The 9,931-nt window shown below is 37.8% G+C and overlaps 1 protein-coding gene across 1 annotated transcript; it reads right to left on the bottom strand.

Moving 5' to 3' along the window:
* Positions 1–2,405: 2,405 nt before the first annotated feature.
* LOC136203531 (protein ENHANCED DISEASE RESISTANCE 2-like) lies at positions 2,406–3,606 on the bottom strand. Its single transcript, XM_065994703.1, has one exon. The coding sequence runs from the start codon at positions 3,502–3,504 to the stop codon at positions 2,554–2,556; it is 951 nt and encodes a 316-aa protein (XP_065850775.1). The 5' UTR covers positions 3,505–3,606; the 3' UTR covers positions 2,406–2,553.
* Between the last annotated feature and the right edge of the window lie 6,325 nt (positions 3,607–9,931).

The following is a 9,931-nucleotide window of genomic DNA, read 5'->3' as shown; positions in this document are numbered from 1 at the left end:
TGGATTAATTTGAAAAATAATTCATCAAACTGTCTTCTCGGTCATGAATCTTATCATTTACACTTCACACATTCATCATTTTATCAGTAACAAATCACAAACATATTTTGGAATGTGAAAAATATATATATATATACCGTCTTTTATACATATTGGACAAAAAAAATAAAAAATTCACCAAATTTATAATTATTAATCTCTAATTCTCTTATTAAATTATAAAAAACATGAAATCTTTTTTTAGAACGAATTATTATGCAATTGGTGCATAAGTAATGAACAAAAATATCTTTGTTTTATAATAATGTCTAAAATTGACCCAAATTATTAACATTAGGATAAAAATTGCTATTGACAACCAATATTAGAAGTAAAATTGTACTATTTTAGACATTAAAGATAAAAGTGCTCCTAATTCAAAATGTTAAGTAATTTTTACACCTTAACCTTTAAAAAAAATTATAGTCATTTGCAAAAAAAAAAAAAAACTCAGGGATCGATTATTTCCAACAGTTGTGCAGTTTCAATCACGGTCTACCGCTGCTTAAAAAAAATACATATTCAAGATATAGATTCATAGCCCATTTAGTTTATCCGTTACAATTTGCTATTAAAAAAAACTAATTTTCCTGTATAAGAACATTTATTTTTTTTTTTAATTAGAATAAAGAAACACCCCATTCTAATTTTTCATTACTTATATCAAAATTACATTTTTTACAAATAATATATAAATTGTTTAGTCCTTAAATTATTCCTTCTCTATCAAATAACACATTTTTCCTTGAAAGGAAAAAAAAGAGTTGCTAAGCTACCCTGAAAAGCAGAATTATTTTTGGGTAATTAATTTATTAGTCCCTATATTTTGACAAAACACATTGTTTAGTCCCTATATTTTCAAAAACACATGGTAAGATCCCTAACATTTTTCTCAGTGAATTATTTAGTCCCTAACGTTTTTCTCGATTAACTGTTTAGTCCCTGCCATTAGACTTTCATGAAAATTTTGTTAGTCAATTTGGATTTGCGTTCTTCTTTTCCTTTTCTTTAAATTCTAATGCATCTGAAATCAACTTTGAATGTTCTTCTTCTTGATTTTCTTCTTAATCGTTCAAATTCGTAAACATTGGGTATGTTCTTTTTCTTGTTCTCCATACAAATAGCTTCTTCTTCTAAATTGGATTTCCTATTCTAAAATTTGAAGGTAAATAATAAAGGGTAATTTAGTCATTTCCGAAGTCATAAACGGTAAAAAATCTAACAAACAGACGGAAAGACTAAACAGTTCACTGAGAAAAAGGTTAGGAACCTTATCATGTGTTTTTGAAAATACAAGGACTAAACAATGTGTTTTGTCAAAATATAAGGACTAATAAATTAATTACCCATTATTTTTTAATTATTATTAGTGAAAATTACAAAATTGGGTAAAATATGAGACTCATTTATATATTTAGACCATTTTTCCAATACATTACCTATCTAGACTATATTTTGTAACTTTCCTAAAATACCCCAATCTTTCATTTTCCCCTTCCCCTTCATCTTCCAAATCCACGATTTCTCTTCCCCTACCAGACCCGTTAATGATTCAATCTCGGTTTTGCCAGTATCGACTCGATACCCATTTCTCTCCTATACGCAGCAGGTTGCACATCAGTATCAGCAAAAACAGCACATAATTTTCCAGGAGGGATTAGTGGATCCGAAACAGAAAAAAGAAACAATACCAGGAACAACATACTTCCTTGGAGTCTATTCCGTAAGGCTCGAACTTATAGAAAGCTTCTAGTTTGAAAATGAAAGAAAGTAGAAAGCGGAGCAGTTGCAGTAATGCTTTCACCATTGTTATGATCTGAATGTTACATCTCACTTCGCATATTGTGCAATATGCAAAGCATATTGCGAATTTGCGAAATAAAATCATTCGCATATTGTGCAATATGCGAAGCATATTGCGAATTTGCGAAGTAAAATCATTCTGCTAATTAGCATATTGCGAATTTGCGAAGTAAAATCGATTTTGCTAATTAGCATATTGCGAATTTGCGAAGTAAAAGTCATATATGCGAAGTCAGACGGAATGGAAAATGAAAAAGACTAAAAATTTTCTAAGTGTCATATATACATGAAGGGTATTTTTAAAAAGTTACAAAATATAGTCTAGATAGGTAATGGATTAAAAAAATGGTTGAGTCTCCCATTTTACCCAATTTTATAATTTTCCCTTATTATTATCCAAAGTACCAACACAAAAACCCATGTACTATTATCTAATTTCTTTCTGCTCCCTTTCGGCCAATGCTGAACCCAACGAAAAAAAAAGCACTACATCTAATCAGTTCAATGATAGAAAAACTTGGTTTACCAGACAAAAATAAACAGAATCAAGAAACAATGGCGGAGAAAATATAAAATTCGAACATTGTTATTTTGTTAACATTTTTATTATCTACAACAATCAATCCCCAGAAAAAAGGGATGGCGCGAGTTCATTCACATAATCAAAACCGTTGAAATTTAGATCCAATTTTAAGGCGAAAATATCTAAAGTTAATTAGATCCACCGTCATCTCCGTCGTCGACGGAGTCATGGTGTTTTACCTTCGATAAATTCAGACCACGCGCCACCGGTACCGTCGTGTTCGGCGAATCAATAACAGTAGCCGATTGCATTTCCATCTGACAAACTCTAATAGCACCGATAAGTTTTTCCGGTAACTCATCCTCCGTCTGCGACTCCACCACGAATCCCATATCTATACTCACGCTCGTCACGTATCCCAATGCTAGGTGCAAAATAGCTGTGGCGATTTTCGAGCTGGCGATATCGACATCAATCTCAAGATAATTAGGTCCTTTATGATAATTACAGGTTAAAGCCTTACCTAACAAACAAGCGCTATGGTTTCCTACTGTCTTCTTCACGACCCACGGTCCTTTCACGATCCGATTCACAATCTTAAACCGCTGATTCCGAAATGCGTCATCTCCGTTAACAAAACGGTACAACAACGAACCGGCAGGAATAGGACCTTCTGAGACAAAATAGAACACCGCACTGTATTGATCCTTGCCAGGAACTTGAAGATTAACGGCGAGAACAACGGATTTCAACGATTCTCCTTGCGATTGTGCGTTTCTGAGAGCGAGCATCACGCGGTTGTCAGGACGGGCGAGGACGTGATCTAGTTTGGAATTACATTTAATCCAATCCATACCGGCGGGAGAGAGCAAGTAATCGCCGGCGGGAGATTTTAACCGTTTAGTGAAATAATTTTCACTGCGAAGAGAGAAAACGGAACCTGGAGGTGATGCCCAGCCGTTGATTCCTTCATCGAGATTAACACGGCGGAGAGATCCACCATTGATTACGTCGGATAACCAGGAGTGGCTGGTTAAAGAGTCCGCGGTGGTGGATATAGGGACGGCGGCCAGAGTGGATCTGGAATCGGCCGGTTCTGAGGCGGAAATCCGGTGTTTTTGGTTGGTGGTAGGGCACATGGTCGGCGGTGTATCGGTGCTGCTACGGCGGACGAGAGAGAGAGAAAGATTGGAGAACGATCTCTTCTCCCTCTGTAGCGCACCTATCGTATGGGAAGCTAGAGAGTGGGGATTATAGTAGGAGTCGTTCATAAGGAAACTGTAATTACTTTTGTACCCCTCGTTTATAACTAAATTACGAAAATACCCTCTAGGTGTTGCCTATTTTGATACCATGTATATCCACCATATATATAAACTAAATCTAGAACATAAGATATTGCAAAAATAATCAACATTTATACTTGGAAATGAACAACTTTGTTATTATTTCATTTCACTAAAAAAAAAAAAAAAGTTGAATATGATAGTTAAATTCACAATTTATATTAATAGCAACTGATACAACATCAAATAAATGGACTCGAATGCTCAAGTAAAAACCCATCAACCGAATTTATGATATGGGACTAATAAAACCCATGCTGAAAGAGATTATAAAAGTTTATGTGCAGGAAATTCTTTTCAAGAAACTGTCAAAGAGGACACGTAGATCAATGATTATCCTGGACCTTAAAGGTACGCTTTTTAGCTTTCATAATCAAGCCATGAAGTGTGGAATGTAATTAAGTAAAGAGTTTGAAGTAATGAGCTTTTGTAATCTCTTTAGGCATGGGCTTCTCGAATTAGGCTCATATCATGAATTCGGTTGCTGGGATTTTATTTGAACATTCGAGCCCATTTATTTGATGTTGTATCAGCAACAAATGAGGTTGTGCAGATTTCAACCCTTGATCACTTGGTCAAAGAGACTTTGATACCATGTCATGAGACCAATTGAATAAAAAACTTAAGATGATTGCTAAACAAGGTTGAATTCATATCATTATATGACAACCAATAATAGATCATATCTGAAACCATTCTCGTAATTATTTTGAAGAGCACGAACTAAAAGCTGAGAATCGAATTCTACTAAAACATCTTTCCAATCTCTAAGAGCACGAACTAAGGAATTCTTGTAGACTCCATATTCGGATAACCAACTAAGTGATGTAGATGAAGAGTTGTTAGAAGTCGGAGCATTTCTTAATCAGTGCAGGTGGTCAAGCCATAGTAAGAGGAACCAAGTTCCATATCCATCACGTATATCACAAGGTCATGTATGTATTGATCGTATTTTCGAAGATCTAACAAATATAACTCTATATATTTAAAGTTCATTGGTGGGATGAGGAATATTTTGGAAGTTCTGATATTGGGAATTTCAGCAATGAATAATCAGATTATGTCAGTGAACAACAAGATGTCAAAAGTACAAGACATAAGAGAAAAGTACGTTTGATCCTAACGAACCTGTTAGTTTTCAAATTGGTTTTGGTTTAGTCTTTAAAAATGATGTTGATTTTAGAATTGCTCTCAGGAAATATGCTATACCAAAGGGAGTGAATTTGTCACTTAGCCTAATGAGAAACAAAGATTTAGGGTTAAATGAAATAATAAGAAGTGTGAATTGCATTTTGTTCTCTACTATTTAGTAAAAATCACGAGATTTTATTGTCAAAATGCACTACCTAGTGTACCAGTGCGATAAGAGTAATAAGAACAAGGCAATTGAATCTAGATTTATTGTGAAACATTGTTAGAAAACTATCATTAGGTTTCTGCTCTTAGAATATGACAGATAAAATCTACTACCAATGCGATAAAATCACTTATGTTTGTTTTTGTCCCAATAAAGTCATTTTGGTCATTTTCTGATCACTCTCTCACCTGAATTAATGACGTGCCATGTAATCTGATATTTTAGCGCCATGTTAATGCCACGTGGCTAAGTTAAAAATATTTAACTATAATTTTACCCTGGTAAATGAGTTAGCCTAACATAGTTAAAAAAATCTTAACCTCACCATTCGTGACTCTCTTCTTCCATCTTCTTCTTGAATTCTCTTCCCGTGCATTAACACATTGTCTTCTTCCATAACCCGGTCTTCTTCCAAATTGAAATTCATATACAAACCTTAAAATCGATTTGGTTCTTCCCTTTCTCTAGATCGATTGATTCCTTGCTTCTCTTCTTCCCTTTCTTCTTCGTGAAATATGCAAACCCAAAAATTGATTTGGTTCTTATACAACTAACCATTTTTCAACAAATTCTTCATTAAATCTTTCTCTAGGTCCATCGGTGTTGGTCCCTTGTAAGGTTGCAAGTATAGTTCCAAGGGGGGGTTAGGAACTATTTAAACTTTTTCGGAATTAGGGCAGACTTCTTTTTCTAAAGAAAAAGGTTTGAACAGCGGCGCTGAGTAAACAGCAAGATACTGGCTTAGTCAATAGGTGACTAGGTCAGTTTCTTAGCTTGAGTCAGGAGATAGCACTTAGAGTCTATTCCTGAGCTCAGACGTTCAACACGCACAACTCAACTTGACCTCTTTACTTGGTCAGTTTTTGGTTATTTTAAGCAAGCAATATAAATAAGGAGTTAAAGGTAAGAAATACTTCACTCAGCAGATTTATCCAGGTTCGGCTTCTTCTAAGCCTACGTCTTGTCCCCGGAACACGTTCCGAGATTTCAAATCCTCTACTGAGCTCTTTAAAGGTAGAGCCTCAAACCTTTTACAATATCAGCAACTGAGTATGACAAGAGTACCTTCCTCTATACTTCTACTCAATCCTAATCTCTCGCTGAGTACTAAAACCGAGTACTCAGCCTCTCATTTCTATCTCTAGAAATGATAAGTGTTTTGTCCTATACAAAGGTTTGCTAAGACACTTTAGACGATTTAACAATCACTCTAGAATTTTACACAGATATAAGAAATGTAGTGTAAGAATTTGCTTTGCTTCTTTGCTTGCAGAACTTGTAGAAATTTGGTTAGCGTAACTGCTTGATCAAGTTCTATGTGTTGTGAAGCTTGTGATGGCACTATTTATAGAGACGTCTGGGCATCGGTCATTTCTAATTTCGAAATAACCGTTGGAGGGAAACGGATACATGTCGTTGTCATCCTCACTTGCTCAGAGCTCTCGGCCAATCAGAATTGTGTATCTTCTGTCCTTGGTCAGCTCAGCAGACTGTCTCTCCTTTTATGGTAAAGTCAACTGGACAGCATACTGTGTCGTCTGAACTTTGCCTAAAAGGGAAATACTTTGTCTGGAAGTTTTGCTATGCCAGTTGCTGTCTTGTACGCTTTGTCGAGACTACTCAGCAGCTTCATCTTGAAGTTGTTCCCGAAGGTCTTCTAGATCCTTCCGTTTGCTGAGTTGCGTTCTGTTTAGAACGGTAACGTTTTGACAAACGCGGGCCGAGTGTACTGAGTTGTTTGACCTGGGCCTTGGCTTCCGTAATGGGCTTGGGCCATTTAATCCTTATATCTTATAACAGTTTTAACTCAACATTGAACAAACACATTAGTAGAATAAATCAAAGCATTTAAACTTAGTGTGTTTAGAATATGTATTTTAAATTATACTTAAACAATTTTGTCAAATCAAAATTATGTGGAAAGGTGTTTCAACAAACTCCCCCATTTTGATGTTGGCAAAACTATTCAGCAAGGAACTCAGTATGAGCTCCCCCATGATAGTTGACCTAGTATAATTTAGCAAACGCCCCCGTAAGGGTTAAGCTACTGACTTAGTTTTACTCAAAACATTTAAAGGTTTAAATGAGTAAGTCTAAGGTCAGTTTTCAGATATAGGTCAGCTATATCGACATATTCTATTTACTCAGTATTTAGCGGAAGGTTTAGTCATATAGAGTGCGCTGAGTAATTTGTTGTTCAATGAGTTCTTATCAGAATGTTTATAAACACATACGTCAATGTCAAACATGTTATCAGCATATCATTTAGTTAATAAATGTTACAAGTATTAAACATAGCTGATTTAATTGAAGATACATAATGACTCAGTACTTAATAACATATATCATAACTCAGGATTTGAATAAGAGATGCAAATATGATATATAGATAGAAGTCAGTATTTACACATCAACATATATATAGATAAGGCAAATAGATTACAACTGTATTAGCCTATACTGAGCTAGTCTATCTATTTCTTTTTCTTGTGTTGCGATGACTGACTTCGCTCATGTTGAGCTCTTGCTGCATGTTCTTTCTCCCCCGTTTTGCCAACTTCAGGGAGCCTGAAAGCATCAGTTAATACAGCACGAGTCAGTTCTTGGGATAGCTCTTTAAGCAGCTTAGCGCTTTCATTTACGCCATCAAAAATGGCAACTCCATCAGCTGAGACCTCTTCGGGTACTTTGAGATCAGCAGCACTGAGCATATTGACACTGAATGCTTGAGCTTTGCCTTGCCAGATAAGAGCTTCAGTAAGGCCAGCAAAGATTTGGTGGAAGGTTTTTAAGAGAGCTGTGTCGTAATACTGACGTTGGATGTTGTTATGACGAATGTGATTGAAGGTCTGTTGTGCAAGAGTCATCATCTCGTTCTGCTTCATTGCGTCAGTATCCATCTCTTGCTTATTTAGATTAAGCAATCTTACTGCCTCACCAATTTGCTCTACTGAGCACTGACTGTATGATACCATTTGCTCGTTGGTCTTAAGTTGCTCAGTATGAAGCTGAGCAAAGAGCATTTTGAGTTCAGAGGAAGTGGCATAGTCAGTGTGCACAGCTGACAACTTCTGGACTTGTTGATGGAGAGAGTTCAGATGTTGAACGGTTGTCAGCTGGATCTCTGCCAACTTAGCAATGGAATCCTGCTTAGCTTGCTGGGCTTGGAAAGATAGGACGACGTTCAGCAGATCCTTGAGTCCCTTAACTTCGTTAAGAAGCTGAGTGACTTGGGAGAGCTGGGTGGTCTCAAGAATTGAAGAGCCAGCAGCAGGAGAAGTGGAATGTTGAAGGTCTCTGATTAATGCTTACAATGAGTCAATGATCTTTTTGCCGGACTCAGTGGCATTCAGATGGCTTTGCGAACCTTCAGGGACATCAGTATGACCGGAAGGAAGTGGAGTGAAGGGGGTAACCTGGTCAGTGACTGGAATAGAAGTCTCAATCTGCACTTGAGTTGAAGGAATAGTTGATTGATCGGCAGAGAGTTGAGTTTGAGAAGTTGCAATGCGAATACTGTCTGTGCTGACGGCAGAGGTATGTGGAGTCAGCACCATGCTTGAGGAAGTAGCATGAACAGTAAGCGTCTCAACCTGACTGGTTGATGTTGCAGAGGCATTGGGGTCGGCATGTTCCTGTTGAGAAGAAACAGAGGCTTGTTTTTCTAAAGGCGCCGATGTAGTGGAAGTGGATTGGCGTTTGAAAAACTTAAGTTGGACGGTAGAAGGGTCCTTAGTTATCTTTGAGATGACAAAGTCAGGAATAGTTGGTATGTGCACAAGAGGGTCACTGACTAGCTTCTCACTAGCCTTGACCAACTTTCGCCTTCTTCGAGGTGGAGTGTCAGTATGAGCAGGTTCTCCTGAGTGAGTGGGGGAAGATACTTGTTGCTCAGTGTGAGTCTGGTCAGCTGGCTCTTCAACTTGATCAACAGTGTGTTGGTCAAGTACTTGCTCAACTCCCGCAGCCAACTCAGTGTCGACATGCACATCTCCACCAGCTAACCCAGTGTTAGCATCCTCAGCTTCATGTTCGCTGGCAGTTTCCTCAGAATCCTCAGCGTCATCCTGACCGCTGGGTTCTTCTTCTTCTTCTTCCTTAGTACTATCTCCATCAAGTTCTTCCTCAACTTGAGAGATGAAGTGATCATCTAGTTGGACCTCAGGCTCCTCAGACTCAGCACCTGTACCTTGACACTAGGTGAAGTGAGAGTCACCCGGTACAATGAAGTCGGTCGGTATGGCTTCTAGAGGAGTCAAGGTTGAAGTTTTCTGCTTCTTCTGAGGTTGGTCGATAGCTTCCTCAGTTCCAGGCTCACCTTGCCTGGTTCTCTTCTCAGCTGTCTTACCAGCTGACCTCTGCCTCTTTGCTGGAGACTCAACGTTTTGTGAAGGAGTCTCAGCAGTTTTCCTCTTGCGGGAAGCTGGGGCCTTAGTTCTTCGCCCTTTCTTTGGCTCAGCAGCTTCCTCAGCTTGGCCAGCAGTAGCAGTAGCAGCTTTGCCTTTCTTCAAAGGCTGTCCAAATTTCAGTGTCCTCAGCGAGGATGCTGTTATCTCAGTTCCTTTAAATTTCTCCTCACCTTCGAGGTCAATTTTGTGGTCAATGAGGATTCTTGTTATTATTGACCCAAGCCTCATTGTACCAGTGCTGCGAAGAAACCCAGCAACGAGAAAGACAGGCATGTTGATGGGGGTGTACGTCAGCATGTGCCATATGAAGCACTGTTCAAAGTTTGTTGCTGATGTAGTGCAGTTTATCTTTGGGTAAATAAAATAACTCAGCAGGTAGTGAGCCATCTTCTGGTGCTGACCCATTGATGATGCTAAGACTTCTCCTTAGTAGCCATCAGGTTTGCAGAAGCTG

The sequence above is a fragment of the Euphorbia lathyris genome, chromosome 8, assembly GCF_963576675.1.
Source record: "Euphorbia lathyris chromosome 8, ddEupLath1.1, whole genome shotgun sequence".
Classification (NCBI taxonomy): Eukaryota; Viridiplantae; Streptophyta; class Magnoliopsida; order Malpighiales; family Euphorbiaceae; genus Euphorbia; species Euphorbia lathyris.
Note: the sequence above shows the minus strand (reverse complement) of the source record. Positions and strands in the feature narration are given on the sequence as shown.

Coding starts and splice junctions, on each gene's coding strand:
- LOC136203531 (XM_065994703.1), bottom strand. CDS start 3,504: ATGTGCCCTACCACCAACCAAAAACACCGGATTTCCGCCTCAGAACCG.